Source organism: Trichechus manatus, unplaced genomic scaffold, assembly GCF_000243295.1.
Source record: "Trichechus manatus latirostris isolate Lorelei unplaced genomic scaffold, TriManLat1.0 scaffold00231, whole genome shotgun sequence".
NCBI lineage: Eukaryota > Metazoa > Chordata > Mammalia > Sirenia > Trichechidae > Trichechus > Trichechus manatus.
Genome location: NW_004444167.1, coordinates 3,060,173 through 3,083,108, shown reverse-complemented (window position 1 = coordinate 3,083,108; position 22,936 = coordinate 3,060,173). Strand labels below are relative to the sequence as shown.

Sequence of the window (22,936 nt, the reverse complement as noted above, 5' to 3'; positions counted from 1 at the left end):
ACCCCAATGAGTGACCACTTCACACAACTAGGATGGGTATAAAACAAACAAACAAATAAAAAATGGACAATAGCAAGTATTGACAAGGATGTGAGGAAATTGGAACCCTCATACATTGCTGGTGGGAATGTAAAATGCTGCAGTTGCCATGGAAAACAGCATGACATTTCTTCAAAAATTAAACATAGAGTTACCATGTGATCCAGAAATTACACTCCTAGTATATACTCAAGAGAATTGAAAACATATGTCCAAACAAAAAATTGTACATTTATGTTCATAGCAGCATTATTTATAATAGCCAAAAGGTGGAAGCAACGCAAGTGTCCAAATTGATAAGCAAAATGTGGTATATCCATACAATGAGTTATTGTCAGCCATATAAGGGTAGCACAATAGTTAAGCACTCAGCTACTAACTGAAAGATTGGCAGTTTGAATCCCCCTAGAGGCACATTAGAAGAAAGGCCTGGCATTCTGCTTTTGAGAGATTACAACCATTGAAAACTCTGTGGAGCACGGTTCTACTCTGACACACGTGGGGTCACAGGAGTCAGAATCAACTCAACAGCAACTGTTTGTTTTTGTTTAAACATGCTACAACATGGATGAACCTTGAAAACATTATGCTAAGTAAAATAAGCCATAAAGGTCACATATTGTGTGATTTTATTTATAAGAAATGTCCAGTATAGGCAAATCCATAGAGACTGCAGACAGTTTAGTGGTTCCCAGGGGATGATGGAAGGGTGGAATTGTGAGTGACAACTAATAGATATGGGGTTTCTTTTTAGAATGATTAAAATATTCTTGAATTAAATAGTGGTGATGGCTGCACAACATTGTGAATATACTATATACCTTAAAATGGTGAGTTTTATAATATTTAAATTTCATCTTAATAAAAAATTGCAACGAAGTAAAAGTACTCAAGAAAAAGCATATGCCCGTCATAGGCTTTATTTGTAATAGCCCCAAAATGCATGCAGTCCAAATGTCTACCAACCAATAAATCGATCAACAAATTGTGGTACCTCAAACAATGTAATATTACTGCACAATAAAAGTCAATGAACTATAGATACACACTACCTAATGGATAAATTTCAAAATAATATGGTGATCCCAGACAAAAAAGCACACACACTGTACAATTTCATGTATGTAAAATTCTAGAAAATGCATATTGATTTATAGTGTCAGAAAGCATGTCAGTGGTTGGCTAAGGATGAGGAAGAGGGTGCAGGGAGGATTATAATGGGGGTGATAGATGTATTCGTTATCTTGATTGTAGTGAAACTTACACTGTATATATAGACAGTTTATTGTATGTTGATTATACCTTTATGAAGTTGTTAAAAAATGTTAGAAGATACTGCCAAATAACTTTCTAAAGAGATAGAATCAATTTATAATCTCTATGAAAGAGAGCGTACATTGCCTCACATCTTCCTCAATACCAGATACTATCAATCCTTTAAAGTTTTTCTAATATTTTGTTGATAGTATTGTCTAAAAAGACATCTCATTATTTCTTCGTTTGCGTTTCCTTGACTGCTAGTGAAGTTGAATATATTTTTGTATATCAAGTGATTTGTCATTTGCATTTTCTATATTGTGTGTATATGTGTGTGTGTGTGCGTGTGTCTGCCTTATATTCGGTTTATTTGTTCTTCTGTATCAGTCTCCAAAGAAAACATTTTACCACTCTAAACCCTGAACAGTTTGATGCATTCAGGCACAAGCTTGCTGTGTTTCTGTAAACATTTTTAGTATTGACTCAGCAGCAGGTAAACTAAATTTATTTTTCTACCTTTATTCCTACTATTACCGTCACATTCCCAGGTGCATTCACTCGTGATTAAATAGAATGATTGCTGGTTTTGAATTGCTAACTGTATTGTAAGAGGTCCCTGGGTGGTGTAAATGGATTGTTCTAGACTTCTAACCTGAAGTTTGGCAGTTCCAACCCACTGAGTGGTGCCCAGGAAGAAAGGCCTAGCAATCAGCTTTTGTAAAGATTACATCCCGGAAACCCTATGGAGCACAGTTCTACTCTAACACATAAGGTCGCCATGAGTCAGAATAGATTCTAGGCCAGTAGAGTAAACTGTATTGTAGGTGAGGAAAAAAATAAATAAAAGCAGCTGCTTTATTCCAAAATACAAACATCTTCAAAATATGAATGAAAATTTCTTTAGCCTTTAATTTTCTTTTACATTAACTGATCCCGTATGTACATAATTAAACTTATATTGATCTCTGATAAAACAGGTGATTGCAGACATTTTGAGGGCTGATATTGCAACCTGCCTCCTGAGTTACTGCCTTCTTTTTTACTTAATAATTGTGATTTTCCAGACTACTGGCAAAAAAGGGATATGGTGAAAGAAAATAGGTTGTTTTTTAAATCAACAAAGGTATAAAAAAATGTTTTTAAGTAGTGATTTTTTTTTTTAGGTTTTTATTTTTTTAGCTGCTTGTTTTATTTCCTATAGATTGCAAGCTTCATTAAGAAAGAAATTGTGTCCTCACAATGCTTAGTATTCCAGAATTAATGTTATACCTATGTAGCTGTACTTTGAAGGAAGAACTTCTTAATTACAGTTCCATAGTTATCACTGGTGTGGTTGACTAATCCATTGCTTAGCATGCAATTTAAATAAATGACGGACAAATTAACATGCAGCTTTGTAGAGGGTTTTTTTTTTTTTTAAGTTAATGATAATGGGCAATAGGTCAATTTAAAGTACCTGCTTTTCCTCATCCTACTCCAGTCTTTGTAACCTCAACAGTATTTAAGAAAAGAGAAAGTGATTCATATAGAACAAAAATGAAAATTGAGAGTGTTTTTAGAGTGATTAAGAAATATAATAACCGTTTAAGATAATTACTTTGTAGTGTTTTCTCCCAGATAGATTTTTTTTTTAAAGTGGTTGAAAGTGGTGCTGAAAAGATATTTAAAAAAAAAAAAAAACTTCCAATCTTGTCATGCTAGAACCTGCTGATGTTTTTGGTTCCTGCCTTTTCTTCTGCAGGAGTAACAACTGTTCTAACAATGACAACCCTAAGCATCAGTGCTCGGAATTCTCTCCCCAAAGTGGCTTATGCAACTGCCATGGACTGGTTTATTGCTGTTTGCTATGCATTTGTATTCTCTGCCCTAATTGAATTTGCAACTGTTAATTACTTCACCAAAAGAGGATGGGCTTGGGATGGAAAGAGTGTAGTAAATGACAAGGTAAGTGAGAATGTTCTTTTCATAATTAAGAGAATCCCCTAACACAATCAGCTTGTAACGGATATGTTTCTACAAGTTGACATTGATAACATTGACATTTAAAAATGTTGAAATGAGTTAGAATCAAACACATTTCTTTTAAAGTGTGTTCTTGTTCTTGCCTGAAATCCTTTAGGAGTGTTTGTAGTAGTAATACTTCTATTAAAACCACTCCCTAGCATCTAGTGAGCTCTGACTATGTATCAGGCACTATGCTAAGTCTTTTTTTTTTTTTTTAATATGCTCCCTCATATAGTCTTCACAGCAACCTTATAACTAGGGTATTGTCTTAATTCCCATTTTTTCCAAGGAGTAAACTGAGGCTTAATAAAGTTAGTACTTTGCCCAAGCTCACAAAACTGGTTAGTAAGTATACTTCAACCCAGATCTGTCTGTCTGACCATTACTTCATGCTTTTAAACAATGCATTGCATTATAATAAAGAGATTGGGGGAATAAATCGACACTAACTTCACCTGTTGTAGAATTATATATAGGCCATACTCAGTGGGTTGAGTGCTCCTCACCTCTGTCCATATTTAGTGCTGTGATGTAAAAGTCCAGGCAGTACTTTTATCATTGCTGTGTCATGTGGAATAAGTAAGTAGGTGCTGGAATGCCTAGAAATTTTAGGTTGCTCTTGTAGTCTCTAAGGAAAATATCATTTAAAGATTAACTTCTTTGGGGATTATTTGTGTCCATTTTTTGATTTCAAGTACTGAAGGTAGTGGGTGTTATGTGCATTGATACAACAGATGTTTCCTTATCTATAGATTATTCTTCATCTGCTTAAGAAGGAGGCTTTGGATATATCACAATAAGATGTTTTCTTAATAATAGTAAAACATTCTATTTAGAGGGTTTCTTTCACCAGTATGTCTTCCTCAGTGCTTCTTCCATTAAACTCAGAGTAACATACTTGCTGATTTGATTTCTTTTTCAGTTATTTGAATATGGTTTTTTTCCCCTCATTTCTACGACCATATTGCAGATTAAGCATACAAACAGTGAGTGTAATAGTTTAAAAAACTTGTTCTTTTTTCCTTAATTTTGTAAGCTAAAGAAGTTTTTTTCACATTATAAACTGTGTTTTGCCTACTAACAGCATCAACAAGTAAACATTTAAGGCAATATGATCAACTTTCTCTGCAGAAAATTTTCTGATTAATTTTCTAGGCTATTTCAGCATTTCCATTACATTTTATTGTTGATTTATGTTTTCATTTTCTACATAGTGTATTGCTTTTTCATTGCTCTTTATGTAAGTACTTCTTTTAGCTGTATTGGTCACACCTGCACTTTCATTCTTACATGTTTTTAAAGATAAAATGTTCCTTACTCCTTTGTAAACTATATCACATAAAATGAATTACAATTTTTTATGATATAAATTACCCCAAATAGAATACAGATTTTTTTTGATGCTGTGGTATGCCAATATGCCAATCAAATTGACATTGTGACTTAGTATACTATATAATACGCATCCTTAACCCTTGAACTTGGAAAATTTAAATACCTGTAAATGGAGAAAGCAACATTTTAATAGTGCCTTCTAAAAGCAGTAACCTAATATTGATGAATACTGGATTTAAATGTACCCACATGTCATATCACATATAACCAAGATAAATCTTTGTCAAAAATCATTGATGCTCTAACTTTATATTCAGGAAAACAAGTAACATCATTTATTTTATTTCAGTTCGTATGGTTAAGTTAGAGAGACCGTTACTTTAAGCACATTGCTTGTTCTCATACACATCTATGTAGCTAGAGTGCCTAGTACAGTGTGTGGTAGGCCCTTTAGAAATATTTGTTGAACGCAGAATAAATGTGTTTCTAACATTAAATCTGGCAATGTAATACTTATAAGAGAGCTTCTTTACCTTCATGAAAAAGCTTTTGGAACTTTACAGTGGTGACTTTATCAATGGGTCCTTAATCCAATTCTGTGATTCAAATGAATTTTGGGAGATGTTTCCTAAACTTACCTTGGAAAAAACCAAGTCCTAAGAATTAGAACAAAATCAAGTAGAGTGCCCTCAAACTAGCCTATCTGCCTAAAAGATACTTCAGTGCAATCTAACTCTAGTTCTTTTTTGATATTTTTTCAAATAATTTTTCTGTTGTTGTTGAAAATATACACAACAGAACATACACCAATTTAACAATTTCTACATGTACAATTCGTTGACATTGATTACATTCTTCAAGTTGTGCAACCATTCTCTCTCTCCTTCTCCAAATTGTTCCTCCCCCATTAACATAAACTCACTGCTCCCTAAGTTTCCTATCTAATCTTTTGAGGTAGTCAGTTTGATCCCATATAGTTAGTTTTTTAAAAGAGCACAGTGCTCAAGTTACTAAACTATTGTTTGGTTCAAAGACTTCAGAGGATATTTTTGGTTTAAGGTTTAAAAATTATTTCAGGGCAATAGCTTTTGGGGTTCATCTAGCCTCAGTGGCTCCAGAAAGTGAGTTCCATGAGAGTTTGAAATTCTGTTCTACATTTTCTTCTTTTTTGATCAGGATTCTTCTATAGAATCTTTGATCAAAACATTCAGTTCTTTTGGCATAGGAGGTTGTTGTTCATTAAGGCAATCAGCCTTGCATTCCATTTCCTCTTTCTATTTTGTTGAAATATGGAGTTTTTACCCACAGGTCATATTGGTGTCCTTTCCGTCTAACCATCTAGGAAATGATGGGAATCATCTGCTTTTGAAGTTAGTAAACACAGTTAAATTATGTCAAGTCAAAGAGCATATGAAAAATTCTTGTACGTTTGCAAGCTCGCAAGTATTAATTTGCGTGTCCTAAAGATAATCACCCAGAGATACATATAAACATTGTATGTTTGGAAAAAAAAAGTATGTATTTAACATAACAGTTTACATGTAAATTGTACTCTTAAGTTTTTGAAAATAAATCTGCTTTTGATGGATTCATAGTCAAGCTACTTTGAGCAATGTATAGAAAGGAGACAAGGATTTTTGCCTTTTTTCCCCATTTACAACCTAGCTCTGTGATCTTGGGCAAGATATTACACTGCTTCTAGCCTAACTTGCCATAGCTCTAAAGTTGGGACAACCAAACCTTACCATTCTAAAAATGTAGTGCCGGATAAAATGTTGCAACTCAAACTTTTATGCCCTTCTCTATACAAAAGTGTTTTCTTATGGAAACCCACAAGTACTTCTGGACCCTTCCCCATATCCTATATTCCTTCACTGGTCCAAGACTAATTCTTCTAGTCCAGCTCTGGAACTCTTCTTTCTCAACCTTGATCCATCAGTTATTTATTTGGTTATTTTATTTTTTTATAACATCAAAGTCATCTTCTTTTTGATTGTCTCCTTTCTTTCCACTTACGAGGATGCTTAATCTTCACAATAAAAGCAAATACAAAACTCACTCCAGATCCTATGCCACATCCTCAGATTCTATCCTGTTTCTCGCCATTTGAGCTACCTGAAAGCATTACCTCCAATGCTATCTTCTCCCCTTCAATTCGATTCTCAACCCACCATAATCTGATTTGCTTTCCATTTTTACTCCTGTAACTGAAGCATACGAAAAACCTCCACATTTTCAGATCAGATAATAATTTTTTATTATCTCAATGATTCTTCGTTGAGCTTTTCTACTGTTGTGCTCCAGAAAGCCATTTCACTTCTAGTCTCTTTAAAGTAGGTCTCAGAATACCAGTTTTCTTCCCTGACACCCTTCCACTATTCATTCTATGCTTTGTGATTCTCTTCTGGAGTTCAGAGTGGACCCAGCCTCCCTGGCATCTGTTCTTGTTTACCCTCAAAGACAGTTATTTGGGCTTTCTTTTATCCTGGCTTTACTACTGTTCACTGTGTGTGTCTCACTTTACAGGTTTTATTGACAGCGTTTGCAGGAATACCTACAACAGTAAGCACGCTGCTCACCATTTCCACTCCAGAACCAGATAATTCCTACTCATCCTCAGCACAAATATCAATTATTCAGGAATTTTCTGAGCTCCCCCACCCCAACAAATTAGATTCCCATTGTAAGTGTGTATACCACCCTGCCCTTTTGCAGTATAGCTCTTACCATGGAATGTAATTGCATATTCATGTCTCCACTCGTTCACTTATTATGATTAACAGTAACCATGTTTATATTAGTAAATCATTTATCCCTGGCCTTTTCCAGTGTCTTACACGTATTAGATACTCAAATACTGTATGAATTAATGAAGTAATTACCAAATCAAAATCTACAACCCACAGTTTTATCTTCATTTCCATGGTCTTACCTACACCTACATCCCACACCTTTTTTTTAACTTCAGTGATCGTATATCCAACCCGTTCTCTAGGCATTTCTACTTAAATATAATATTTCAGTCTCTACACTTAAAAAAAGATAAAAGAATCACAAAAAACCAACAAACAAAAATAAAACCTCCAAAGTTGACTTTATACCTTTCCCCTGCCCACGTGTACGTATTCATCAGAAACCCATACCTCAGTTAATTGTTCAACCTAATCTCACATGCCAACAACTTGGAAGTATCCCTCAACATCTAACCAGTTGTCAGATCTTATCTATTCTCTTCATACATGCCTTACCGAAGCCCTCACCATTTTAATAGTCTCTTTACTACTCCTTGACTCTATACTTGACTTCCTCTAATCCATCCTCTGTATTACTACCAGATTTATCTTTCTAAATCATAAATTTGATCATTTAACTCTTCAGCTCTTTAACGAATTATTAAAGTCAATTAAGGAACTAATCAAATATGGTCCAAGTATATATCTTTCTCATATTCTCATTTACGTGATGAATAAAACCAAACCCATTGCCGTTGAGTCGATTGCAACTCGTAGCAACCCTATAGGACAGAGTAGAACTACTCATAGGGTTCCCAAGGCTGTAATCTTCACAGAAGCAGACTGCCATATCTTTCTCCCCTGGAGCAGCTGTCGAGTTCAAAATGCTGACCTTTCAGTTAGCAGCTGAGTGCTTAATCAGTGTGCCATCAGGGCTCTTTACATGATGAATAATAAGGGAAAATAATTTTTGTTATTTATTATGCACTTAACATATGTTAAGGTACTGTGCTTAGCTCTCTATCTCATTTATTCCTTCCAGATACCCTGAAAAGTGCATGGGAATATCCTCATTTTAAAAATGAGGAAAGTTAGGATTGGTCAAGTAAATTTACTTGCCCAGGGTTACACATCCAATAAGTAGTAGACCTAGGATTGAACAAAGATCCAAAGTCTATGCTCGTATTCTTCCTCTAGCCACTTCAAGCCATAAAATTTCCTCAAATACCCAAGCCTCTTCATGACTCCATGACATTAGACATGCTGACCCTCTTGCCAGAATGTCCTCTCTTTCCTTTCTTAACTGACGAATCCTACTTATCCCTTAAGAACTACCTGAATTTACTTAATCTTGGAACTTTTCAGACTAATCTAATTGCCCAGCCTATTATATTTCCATAGCACATTGCACAAATTCATTTTACATCACCTCTTTATATAATTTTTAAAAAATAATTTTTTTTCTAATGTTAGGTTATAAGATGTGAGAGGTTAATAGTCTTGTCATATTCATCATTATATCTGCCATTACCTAGCACAGCATCTGGCACATAGTTTATTTGAATTAAATAAAAAATAATTAACTTTAATTCCTTGATATTGCTTCCATTTGTAAGTCTGAATCAGTGATTCTAGACTGGCTAAGGAAAACATTCTCTGAAAAAACACTAGATAATAAATTGCTTAAAAGGCAGATCTAGCAACGAAACATCCAGACTGCCATGGATTGTGCCATTGCTTTGTGATTCACTGTATGCAATTCATAGAAAACCACATTATCAAGTCTGTTTATTCATTTATTTGCTTTTTTAAATCTCCTGCCTTGTTCCAAAAGAATTTCAGGCACTTTACTAAAAGAATGCATGCACTTAAATGACAATAAAATGGAAATAGAAGTAGGAAATCTAGATAAAGGAAAGCAGACCATAAATATGTTCCCCATTTGGGCCAGCATAATAACTGTAACCCATACTTTAGTAATTTTGTAATCGAGCTTCAGATTCAGAAATTCTTGGCAATCGGAGTAAAACATGAAAAAAAAAGTTGTTTGTTTTTCTTTAATCAAAAAATGGAAGCATAAATTTCCTCATGGAAAATCTTGTCTTTACAATGAATTCTCCTTTGGGAGGGACTATATTTATATATATTTATATATATATATATATCACATGGGTTTTATATAGTGAAAACTGGGTACTTTAGCAAGTAATGTTAACGTTTTCCCAATAAACACAGTAATGAATTTCATATTGATGTTTCTTATAGTCCCCTTCAATAAAAGCTGAAGGCATTACATTAACATACAACTCAGTGAAGGCAATTCTTCAAGGAGCTAAGATAATATGGCCCAAGTATATAGCTTTCTCATGGTCCAATTTAATCCAAGGAGAGACTTTAGAGTACTTAGAGAAGTGGATGGACTGTATAACCTTCAAACAATCTTCTGTAAGTATCACTTTTCTAGTTAGGATAGTTAGCAGACAGTTCATAGTAGCATTATCTGACCAGGGAGCATATCGGTGTTTTACAAGTAGCAGGCTGTCTAGTAGCCACAATGACTGTAAAAAGACAACATAGTGTGGTAGAAAGAGCCCAGATTGAGACTTAGGAGGCCTGGGTTTTTTTCTCCAAAGTCTTTTATATTTAGCATTTGACATGAGAGTCTCATTTCCTTATAGGAAGGGATAATCTCTGAGATTCTTTACAACTATGAAACTATGTGATTGTTATTTAATTCACATGCCAGGTCACTTCACTAATAGGTGATTATATTCTACATAGAGCTTTTGCTCAAGTTATTAGCATGTTACTTTCTCCACTATTCTAAGAAAGACAAGTTGGTTTGCCATCGTGTTACAAGAGATTTTGATTTCTGTTAATCAGGAATATTCCAGACTTGACATTTTTAACATATATCCAGAGACACTAATAAAGTAATAATCTCAAAGTAGCCTGAATCCTATAATATCATTTGAAAATAGAAAATTAAATTGGTGTGGGTTATACTCCCTTTCATTCCTCTTCAGTGACAGCATCAAACAGCTCTATAACAACATAGTTTATTCTCTTTTACCCAGATAGCACGTAAGAAATATACCATTTATTGATGTTATATTAAGCCACACCCCCTTTCCACTTACATCATTCTCAATCACAAGTATAACAACTTCCAAGGACATTGTTTTTTAATTGAGTTTTTAGCTAAATTTTATTAATTCCCTGTCTCCCACATCCATAGATGGTGAAATTGAGGACTTTCAGGAAAACTAAATAATAGAATTATAGAATAAATATTGAATTATGTTTTTATTACTCTAACAAATAATTTATTGTGTTCTATTAAATATATTCTCTTTATACAAGATGGATGGATGGATGGATGGATCATAGTAGTCATCCTAGTATATCATTCATTTATTCATCAAACAAACAATTTTTGAGTCTGCTGTGTGCCAGACACTATGCTAGGAGCTTTGCAGTACGTAGTCTGTGCCTTTAAGGACCTTATAGAAAAGAGAAGTACAAAAAAAATGTGTATATGTATATATATATATGTATATATAATGTGCCATTGTAAAGGCAAGCACTAGGATGCTGTGGAAGCACATGAAAGGGGTACTTAATGCAGGCAGGGGAAAGTGACATCTGAATAGATGTGACTCTGAGCTGAGTCATTGTTAGCCTGGTGATGGTAAGGAGGTAAAACCTGCAAGACTTGGGGACCAGTTGGAGTTATTTACCAGTTCCTGGCTCTGTTATGGTTCCATTCACAGGCCAGGGAGGTTATACAGATTTGAGCTGGGAGTGAGAATAAGATGAATTCATTTCTGGGTATTTTAAATTTTAAGTACCTGTGGGACATGTAGCTGGAGAATTCTAGTGAAACAGTGGTTTTGAAATCTGGAAAGAGATATATGTGGCAGTCATCCTTGTAAAGGTAGCAAAAGCCATGAGAGTCACTTAAAATTAGTGGAAAATAGCAGTGCCAAGTTGCTTTCAGTTCCCCCATTCTCCTTTTATCTGTTTTCATTAACTTTTAACATTATTCTCTTTACTTCAGGAATCCAGCCTGGACTTATGCATATTTTCAACTTTACCTGGCTTCCTTCTTCAAACAATATTAAATGATCTGTGTACATGCTTCAAAGTAGAAATACAGAATTAAAATTAGAGTATAGGAAATTAGGTAGTATGAATTATCAGAATTTGCCTAGTTCTCAAAAGAAATAAAAACTTTTCAGGGACCTGGACTTTAAAAAATCCTAATGGGAAGCAGCAAGTAGTGTTTTGAACAGTTAATGCAGTAGGTTTCATTGGACTATTTCTCTTCAAGAGTCTGAATGTAAACCAAGGATTGCACTAAACAAACTATGCAGCTTGCCGATGATGTGGCTTGATCTGAGGTCTGTGTGATATTTAAAGAGGTATTTGTTATACAAGTTCTCTTAAGTTGGTTATTGTTAGTAGAAGTTGGTAGTGGATGGGACATGGTAACATCTGCTGTTAATGGCCTACAGTACAGATATTCTTTGCTGTGGCACTAACAGATCTGTATCTTACAAAAAACAGTAATAGAATAGATTATGTGGACTTGATCTTTTTATCTTTTCTTTTAGAAATCCTTAGAAGTGTAAATCAGTTATGAATCAAACAATATTTTTTCATATATATGATTTTAATTTTAAATAGGAACAGTGTGCTTTAGTGTAGATTTGAAGTAATTATTTTGAAGTGTACTAAGGGGAGTTATTTTCTTCTTTAAAATAACTTTGTAAAGTTATTTGTGAAATAGCTCTAAGATTCAGAGCCAGAAAAGCCTATGCTGAGCAGTGGCTAGGAATTATTAAGGTGTAGCACCGTAGGGATGCCCTGCCCTTCATTCAGTGAATCGATAAGAAATTACAGGTACCAACCACTGGGTTCTTGACTGAAGCTAGGGTTCATGTCTGTTTCACTTTGCTTGCTACTGGTTTGGAAAATGGTAAAACTTTAAGTTCCTGGGGAGCATTTTGAAGCCCAAACTAATACCCTATTAAGATGCTGAGCCTTCCTCTAAAGTTTATGCGTATAATCAGAACTTGAAGTCCTAACTTTGAACACTGAAGGCAAAATATACAAACACATACTAGAATGATTTTTCACACTGATTTGTACAGAGTTTGCAGTGTTGGGATGGAATGAACACTGACGTACAAATATGCAGGGCTGATATTTGGCTGATACATGCTGGTTACAGTCCTTTTGGTTACTTATAGCTGTGTCCATACTGAATGGTCAGAGTATCTGTTCTGATTGGTTAGTTCCTCTGCCTTAGAGTTTGGTAAATATTTTTAATATCACTTGTGCATATATGCAATGACATCACTAGGGTTGGTGTCACCCAGTGCAGTAATTCATGATGTCACCACCCCCCACCACGGACCTCCTCCCATACGAGACCATACAGAATCCTTAGCAATGTTTTTTCTACCGTTAAACTCGTAAATCTTAAATCCCATGTATTACTCATTCTTTTCCTTCAATTACTATTTCATTCTCAAAAAACTTACTGATACAGGTTCATAGATGCTAATTATCACAGTATTGTAGGTAAATCACCAAAAAATTTGACAGAATCAGCAACTATGAAAACATAGCAACGCAAACAACCGTGTGTGCTTTTAGCACGTGCAGATGAAACCACGTGATTCTAAGTGTCACTGCAATTGAGTAATAATGATAGCTCTGACCAGAGTGCGTGAGAGGATTCGAAAGGTAAATCAGCATAGAGTTTTAGCTTTGTAGGTATATTGATCCATGTAAGCTGGATTTAACGGAAAATGTTTTTGTTGTTATAACTAACTACAGGGATATTATTAGAGATAATGATTTTGGTGTCACCCAGTGTGGTATGTACCTCCTGCAGCCCCCTAGTGACATCATCACATATGGGTACAACTGAAGGGTATTTGAGTGAGGAGCAAGAGGGGTGTTGATAAGAGTTAGTAGAAAGGATCTATTTGTAGTGTTCTGTTGCTACAGTGATAGCATTTTATGTTTCTTTGTCTAAATTCTAAACCACAATTCCAGACCCAACTTCTAACTGCTTACTTCTAACTTCTAAATGCTAAAAAGATGTTAGCTATCATTTTGTTATTGGTTATACACTTGTGGATTAGCATCCATTTATAACATTGGAAACTACATGCATCCCTACTGAAGGAAAGTTATTTTATAGCTTCTGTAAAGTTACAAAGCAGCCCTAGTGACACAGTAGTTAAGAGTTGGGCTGCTAACCAAAAAAAAAGGTGAGCAGTTCGAATCCACCAGCCACTCCTTGTAAACCCTATGGGACAGTTTTATTCTGTCCAGTAGGGTTGCTGTGAGTCAGAATCGACTTGACGACGAAGGGTTTGGTTTGGTTTATAAATTTACAAAAGGAGCCCTGGTGACACAGTGGTTAAGCGCTCAGCTGCTAACCGAAAGCTCAGTGGTTTCAGCCCACCACCTGCTCCACGAGAGAAAGATGTGGCAGTCTGCTTCTGTAAAGATTTACAGCCTTGGAAACCCTATGGGGCAGTTCAACTCCATCCTATAAGCTCACTATGAGCTGGAATTGACTCAACAGCAGTGGGTTTGGTTTGGTTTTATAAAGTTACAAATGGTGATTTCTTACTCCTTCTCCTTTTATACTCCAGCCAGGCCTGGATGAAAGCCTCATAAGTAGGGGAGGAAAGGACAGGAAGAATTGGGAAACCCAGGCATGCTCACAGATCCTCCTGGGCTTTCATAGCCCATTTCTTATCTTATTTTACTTGAACATTTTGAGAATTCTCAATTCAAATTAACTGATACTCCAAATTTTGTCCTAGGGTAATCTCTCCTGTAAACCTCACTATTTTGGATAATTAAATGTTGGCTCAATTTTGTTTCCATTTAGATAACTTAATAATTCATTTATATTAGTATGTGTGTGTGTTGTGTGCCATTGAGTCGGTTCCTACTTATAGCAACCCTATATGACAGGTAGAACTGCCACATAGGGTTTCCTAGGTTGAAATCTTTATGGAAGCAGATTGCCAGGTCTTTTCTCCTGCAGAGCCACTGTTGGGTTCGCACCTCCAACCTTTTGGTGAGTGAATGAACACTTAACCATTGTACCACCAGGGCTCCTTATATTAGTATAGAAATGCAGGTAAATACTCTTTATATTTTCAGGTTTCAGTAATTGAGCTACTTATTATTTGTCACTCTGTGGGAGAAAGAAGTGGCAGTCTGCTTCTGTAAAGATTACAGCCTTGGAACCGTATGGGGACAGTTCTGCTCTGTCATATAGGGCCTCTATGCGTCGTTGGAGTCAACTTGACAACAATGGGTTTGGTTTTTGTTTGGGTTTGTTATGTGCCTACCTGGTGGAAGTGCTATTGTCACTAAAGTTAAGACAGAAGTGGCACTAGCCTTCATAGAATTTAGATCTCAGTAGGAAGGAAGATGTCAGTGAAACAATCACACAAGTAAAGGAAGCATTTACACATAGTGAAAAATGCCATAATGGGAAGAAACTGGGTACTATGAAAGGACATTTGTGGGGCACGGAGAATAGGTTGGATAGAGTGGTTGGGGAAGGCCTCTCTGAGGAAATGATGTTTAAATAGGGACCAAAATGTGAGAAGGAAGTGGTGTTGTTGTTAGCTGCCATTGATTTATCCTAGATTTGAGGTGACCCCATGTCCATGCACAATGGAATGAAATGCCTGGTCCTGAGCCATCCCCATGATCGGTTGCGGACCTGATCATTGTGATCCATAGGGTTTTCACTGACTGATTTTTGGAAGTAGATTGCCGGGCCTTTCTTACTAGTCTTAGTCTAGAAATGCCGCTAAAACCTATTCTGCATCATAACAACACACAAACCTCCACTGATGGGCGAGTGGTAGCTGCACTTGAGGTACATTGGCCGGGAATCAAACTCAGATCTCCCACATGGAAGGTGAGAGTTCTACCACTGAACCACCAATGTTCCCAGTGAGAGAGAAGTAGTCATGTGAAAAACAGGTTAGGGGAAGGCATTTGGCTAAGGGACTAGCATCTCCAAAGGTGCTGGCAAGGAAGTACTCCGAAAACTGAAATTCCTCTGGTGGGACTGGTACATAATAAGCAAAGGAAAGACGTCATAAGAAGAAATGTTAGTTTTATTCTAAGTTCCATTGGATGCAGTTTAAAAGATTTTAACAGAGGCACGGCATGATCCAGTTTATGTTTTAAAGAAGATCCCCGTGGCGTTAGTGCGTCTGATGATTGGATTATGTCAAAGTAAGCAGGGAGACCACAAAGGGGTATTGCCTGGTTTAGGCAGCAGATAATAGTGACCCAGACTAGGGTTGGTTATAACTAAACTGGAGATTATAAGGAGAAGCGGGGAGGAGATAGGCAAAAACCCACGTTGGTATTTTATTTTTCTTCTATATTTTGAATATTTATTGTACTGCCATCTGCATATAAGTACAACTTCCCACGATCTGAGTAAAGCAGTTGCTGTATGATTTTGACATAAAGTGGGGAGGGGAATCCTTTTCTTGAGTTACAGAAATTAAATTTCTTTATTCAGAAGTTAGAATCATTCATTGTAGGTGATCATTTCTTTTGTTAAAATGTTTTCACAGTTTGCTTTTTCATCTAGTCAACAAATATTTGAGTGACTCCTAAGAGTCCAAAATACTGTCTCATTTGTTAAAGTTGTATTTTTTGATTGTTTTGTTTTGCTGTTGTAAATAACAAAAAATGGTTCTCCAGGAAAATGGTACCAATGGTTTTACTCTGAGGGCTACCTTATCCTAGTGTTTTTAGGACTTAAACTCTTTATTTAATATCCTAAATTCATTCTTTCTGATGGATAATGATGTTTATCAAGATAATTATCTGCAGAAAATGTTATGTTGCTGGCTCAACCCATACTCTGTGATTTCTTTGTGTTTTCCAATAGAAGAAAGAGAAAGCCTCTGTCATGATACAGAACAATGCTTATGCGGTGGCTGTTGCCAATTATGCCCCGAATCTTTCAAAAGATCCAGTTCTCTCCACTATCTCCAAAAGTGCAACGACGCCAGAACCCAACAAGAAGCCGGAAAACAAGCCAGCCGAAGCCAAGAAAACCTTCAACAGTGTTAGCAAAATTGACAGAATGTCTAGAATAGTTTTCCCAGTCTTGTTTGGTACGTTTAATTTAGTTTACTGGGCTACCTATTTAAACAGGGAACCTGTATTAGGGTTCAGTCCTTGAACCTAGACCCAGGGTTATCTTTGGGATATAGAGCAACATTAAACTCAGTTTGTTTTGCTATGTACAGTCTGACTAATAACTGCTAATTTGTGAACCAACATGTACAGTATGTATATAGTGATATAGCTTACCAGTAGATCTCTAATTGAGTCACGCATTTGCTAAACCATGGAACTGCCGACAGAAAGCACCCCATGCCAGAAGAGCCATTGCCTTCTTAGGAACTGGTTTAAAGTGGGTTTCAGATGTCCTGATTTATTTCCTATTCTTCAGCAGAGATGACAATGAGGAACCTACACCACACTTTTATGGATGCTTTTTATTTAGGTATTAAATATGAGTATTTTCTACTGCTGCCTAATTATGACATAAGATAAGATTGTCATTCAAAGACAAATTCTTCTAAACAGCAGGGCCTGATAGCTGCAACATCAGTTCCCTTCCTGAGTGCTCAGAATCCCTGCTAATGTAATTGGAAGCTTGGCACACATAAGAAGAAAAACTAGAGATTATTCAAAATCAGTTTTAATTACTCTGTATATTATCTATAGCCATGTACACATTACAGTATGTCAAGCTTAAATGATTACGAGTCACTTCCTGACAGGATGTTAATTATGCCTAGAATTTAATAACAGTTGGGATGTCATGGTCATTACATTTTTAGCGTCTGAGCTTATTTTAAAGTAATAACTGAAATCTAACAAATTATTTTCATCATTGGAAATGACCTTTAATTAAAAAAGAAAAAAATGTGTCTTACTTTTTCCAGGTATGTGTTGTATTGAAGTTGATGAGCTAAATTTTCTTGGTGCTGGAGATGGGAAAAAGCATCCAGTTTGGGTACTGTGGAGCAACATTCATATTGGATTAGAAAATTGTGCCAAAAACTCCCGCTGACGAGAATTCATAGGTGTCACAGAATATAGATGAGCACTTATCCGATTCTCTTCTTTCCTGTTTACTGCAAATTCTGCCTTAAGGCTTCTTTTCATCAGGACTCAGAAGCCACTAATTCTAAAGGAAAGGGCAGTTAATTGGCACATTTTTCTGTCTTGAAAGCAGTTCTTTCAGTCAAGAATTAATGTAAATCTGCTTTTGTAAATTGCAACTTTAAATTTCGCTGACTCAAATTTACAACAGCTTTGTATACCAGAAGAGATTTTGGTAAGAGTTGAACATTTTTAACCTGAAACTTTGAAACATCACCAACAGATAGTGGATTATTTAAAATGCATACAAACATATACATACACACACAGCTAAATTAGAAACCACACACACACAAACTGTAGTTACCACAAATTAGAAGACAAACAGTCACACAAACAGGTAGCTAAGTTAGAAGCCACCATTTACAATTTTATATAATTAGTAATTATTAATGAGTGAAATACACGATCTGTTTCTGTAAAGATTACAGACCAGGAAACCCTATGGGGCAGTTCTGCCGTGTCACACTGGGTCGCTATGAGTCAGAATTGACTCAGTAGCACCCAACAACAATAACAACAAAATACATTCATTTGTCTTTTAATATTTTAAAAATACTCTTTATGCCCCTGAAATATATTAATAAAATTTAACAATGATGTATCATGCCTCGATTCAAAGTTTTTGGCAAATCTAAAATCCTTTTGATTCACATATACATTAGCAGTTATTAGTTGACTTTTAATAATAGATATACCTTTACGATGGTGTCTTTGTAGAAACATAAGTAGTCATATAGTGGCATTTCTTGCAGTTTTGTACAGTATTTGAATACAGTGCATAAATAAGTATGTTCAAAAATTAATAAAAGGAGTATCTTATGGAAATAAGCAAAATCACAACAAAAACTGCTTTTCCTTTGCCTCATTTAATTTTTTTTTCATTTTCTTGTTTTAGTGTGATTCTGTTATGTGCTTTGCATGATTATATTAATACCAAGGTCACAAATACATTTTATTAAAAGAATTTGCCATGAAGACAGCCTTCACATTAAAAATTCCCTCACAAAAGGTAATCCATAACCCTTAATAAAATAAACTTGTTACATATGCCAATAAATGTATTTCTTTAATTACCTTCCAATAACAAGTTTTTTGTTATCTAAATAGTTTTTAAACGTGTACTTTGTTCATGCAGTGGAATAGAAGATGTCCTGTTTTCTTATATATTTATCAGTGTAGCCCTTCTGTGATGTTTAGGAAAGTGTGCAATAGTCTAAGAAAGTATGTAATGCTTGAAGGCAAGCAATAAACATGCTTTGTATGGTATGCATCTGTTACACACTTAAAAATATTTCCCTTGTAAGCTCTGCATTGTCCCTTAGTGTCTGACTATAAATTATACATTTATAAATATGTACATATGTAAAAATAGTTGTAAATAACAGTTTCTGTAGGACAATCGACAAGAATCATCTCTACCTTGGGCAAAGGGATGCACTTACATTGATGGTACCAGTTTTAATAGTTTATGGCAGATTGACTAGAAAAGTTATTGTCCTTCTTGTTATTCTTATTTATAGTTTCAGTTGTTAAAATCTTATTTGAGCCTAATGACATCCTGATGTTCCAATAATGTGGATCAGGATTTTCTGTCATTTCTCTAACATTGGTGTATTTTTTACAAACTTCTTATTCTTTTAAAGTTTGGGTAAATCAAAAGTAGCTTTTGCTCATGATGGAGAGAGGGAGGATGCTCCATGGAAAATGATTTTATAGAACTGTGATCTTTATAGTTATTTTCCCTTCTATGAACCAGTTTAAAAACACAAAATAAAAGTCACATGGATTTACCCAAAATAAGGCCATTTTTTCAGGAAACACAGTTTTAATTTCCTAACATTGGTCTCATTGGCCCATAAGTATTCTGCCTATTGCCTGCAGTGTACATTGGCATAAAGAGTTATGGTCTGTACAAATGTAGATAAGTAAATGTGCATATATAGAGATATAATCTCATCAGTGTATAGCTACTGCTCTGATTTAATTAATATTTATTTAACAAATATTTTTGACTTCCTGCTGTGTGCTATTCCCTGCTGTTATTGCCAATACAACTCACATCACACCTCCAGAATTTAGTTGAATATTAAAGTGCATCTCATTCTTATAAAGATTTGAAATCAAAGATTAAGTGAAACAAGTAAACTTAATTTATCACCAAGAGTTGTTTTATGAGCTATAATATCACTAGTGTGCTAAGATGGTGGCTGTTTGCTCTTGTTCTGCTTTCCATGTTCTTATTTGTTTGAACATAGAAATGAAAACTAATATAACCATTTAATACATTTTTTAAAACTTCAGTGATTTTTAAAATGCCAGTTGTAATGTTTAACAATCTTTTCAGGGATCTCTCTATTTCCACTTTATCTCAGGGTTGGATAAGTGATCCCCTTGAACCATGTTCCCAAAGTGTTCTTTTCATAAATAGTTCATAATTTATTTTTAAAAATAACATATATTATTTCACTGTTTTCTTCTGTAACTGTTTGTATATCACACATGTGTTTCTGGGGCTGTTTGTATTCCTGGATGAGGGAACTGAACTCTGCCATGATATTCTCATGGAATCTAGAAAGGCACCAAAGCGTTATGGACACTGCATTACAGACACCGCATTCTAATGAAAGGAGAGGGGAAGTAGCTAAGATCACCTTCTGCATTGTCATTGTTCTCCAGCATCTGTTAAGAATTTCTCTTTCATATGCATCATACTTGATGCCCTCATGACAGTGCCTGTGAAACAAAAATATTTATTAACTAATTTGAAACTTGGGGCCGTATTAATAGGTTTATTAGACAGGTTGTTCTTGTTATATGCCTTTTGGCTCTCCTAAATCCACCTGCATATTTTTGAAGCAATTGCCAGATGTTTAATTTTTTTTTTCTTTTTAATGTGAAAAGACTCAGAATTTCAAGAGACTCATGAGCTGGACCATTACTGCCCTGTAGTGACATTTATTTATTTATTTTTAATTGAGGTCTCATAGGTACCTTGGGCTTCCTTTTTATTAATCCAAACACAAAGAAGCATAAGATTTAAATGGGAGAGGGAGGATTGATTGCTTTTAACATCTGCATGCTTGGAAACCATGGGTACTATATGAAAACCACTCATAACATTGTGGACAAAAAGATTATGATAAGACTTTTTTTCCCTAATTCACATTTTAAAAAAATGAAAGACAATATTTAATAAAGTTCTATAACATCCATAATCTTTATGACGTCAAAATTTGTATCCACATAGAAATTTTTCCTCAAATATATAAACATTCATATTTTCATCATAATCAAAGACAAATTCAGTACCTCAAAAACCAGGAAAGCTTCAAAGAAAAGAACCCAAAGGAAAAATTAGGGTGTTACTAATTAAAACAAGTGAACTATTTTCCCTTTCTCTTAAGAGGAAAAATTATAAATGTATATGTATATACAAAACTATTTTAACAGTCATGATTCTCTCAAAAGTATTTTGATTAAAATATTAAATTAGATAAAGTTTATGTGAAAGCCATTTGGAGAAAGTATAACAAGTTATTTAAAATCTATTATAACAATCATATATCATCATGCTTCCTTTAAAATTCCTGTTAATCAACATATTTAGAACACTGTGTCTTCAATCTTACTTAGCTAAAATACTCTGTTTTTTATAGGTTTATGTAAAGAATGTTTTCTTATACAAACCATTATATACCCCAATTCAAACCACTCTCGGTATCTGTACCGTAGTTAATACTTAACATAGCTAATACCACCGGTACTACTGCTACTACTACTTGTTGCCTTTTAGTCAGTTCCTAATCATAGCGACCCTGTAGGACAGAGTAGAACTGGCCCATAGGGTTTCCAAGGAGCAGCTGGTGGATTCGAACTGCCAACCTTTTGGTTAGCAGCTGCATGCTTAACCGCTGCGCCACCAGGGCACCAGTAAGGATGAACAATTAACAGATTTATGATTCAGTTTATAATAATATTCTCAAGGAACCTTTAATAATGTTTTAGATTTTATTAGAGGTGCCTCTCTCTATATATGATTTCTAAGAGGAAAATTCTAAGTCCCAAGTGTGAAAGAGCATTTTTAGAAATACAGATAAATATATAAAATCTAAATATTTTATTAGTAGATATCATTACAAATGTTATTATTGTTGTTAGGTGCCGTGCAGTCAGTTCCGACTCAGAGACTTTACGTACGATAGAACAAAGCAGTGCCTGGTTCTGCACCATCCTTACAGTCGTTACTATGTTTGAGCCCATTGTGGCAGCCAGTGTGTCAATCCATCTCGTTAAGAGTCTTCCTCTTTTTCGCTGACCCTGTACTTTACCAAGCATGATGTCCTTGTCCAGGGACAGGTCCCTCCTGATAACATGTCCAAAGTATGCGAGACAAAGCCTCACCATCCTTGCTTACAAGGAGCACTCTGACTGTACTTCTTCCAAGACAGACTTGTTCATTTTTATTATATATATACCTTTGTATCGCCATGCTCATAGGTAGTTTGATACACAATGTAAATAGCTTCAATATTCAGGAAGAAGAGTGTTGTTGACAAAGAACATGAGAATTCTTCACACTTCTGGTATCTCGGATTTGCTGAGTACAATAGCCTGTTCTAAGTCTTCTTGCTCTTGTTGATTTAGTCAGGCAAGCCTCTGCTCTTCCTCTTTCTCACTCTCTCTTGGCCCATTCAGTCGTATCTTCTTCAGAGGAATAAGCACTGCAGTTAGCAGAATTGCTTGGGTCAGCCTCTTTGTTGGTAATGGTAGTAGTAGAAGAAGTGAATGGATCACAAAATATCAGGATCTTTTTCTTTGGGGCTGTCATTTGTTGATTGGTCTTTTCCCAGGTGGTAGTGGGCAAGGTCTTGTTGGAGTTCCAATCTTTGGTGGCAGTGCTGGGGACACATCTTCACTTTTGACTGATGTTTCCTCAAACACATTTTTTGTAGTGACCACATTACTGACAGAACTCTATGTGGCAGAACTAAATGGATCCTCATTGTATCACATTATATGGAACTAAGTGCATCCTCATTATATCACAAATGTAGTTCTTATTAAACCAGCAATTAGTCAATAACCAAACCAAACCAAATCCATTGCCATGGAATTGATTCTGACTCATAGCGACCCTATAGGACCAGCCGCTTTTGGAAACCCTATGGAGCAGTTCTATTCTGTCCTATAGAGTCGCTATGAGTCAGAATCGACTCAACGGCAATGAGTATGTTTTTATGGTGTGAATATTTTCCCTGTGTATTTCTAATTGGTTCTTTTGATCTACACAATTTAAAATTATTTCTTAATTCTGA

At 35.3% G+C, this 22,936-nt stretch overlaps 1 protein-coding gene across 2 annotated transcripts in view; it reads left to right on the top strand.

The window, feature by feature from the left end:
- GABRA2 (gamma-aminobutyric acid type A receptor subunit alpha2) overlaps positions 1-16,860 on the top strand; it is a 160,544-nt gene extending 143,684 nt beyond the window's left edge. Inside the window, exons 8-10 of one of the 2 annotated variants that reach the window (XM_023742989.1) lie at positions 3,038-3,240; positions 9,633-9,812; positions 16,330-16,860. In XM_023742989.1, coding sequence (XP_023598757.1) covers positions 3,038-3,240; positions 9,633-9,812; positions 16,330-16,626 — 680 coding nt within the window. In that variant the 3' untranslated portion in view covers positions 16,627-16,860. The remainder of the gene's footprint in view (positions 1-3,037; positions 3,241-9,632; positions 9,813-16,329) is intronic. The other variant, XM_004389029.2, reaches the window with a different exon arrangement.
- The last annotated feature ends 6,076 nt before the right edge of the window (positions 16,861-22,936 follow it).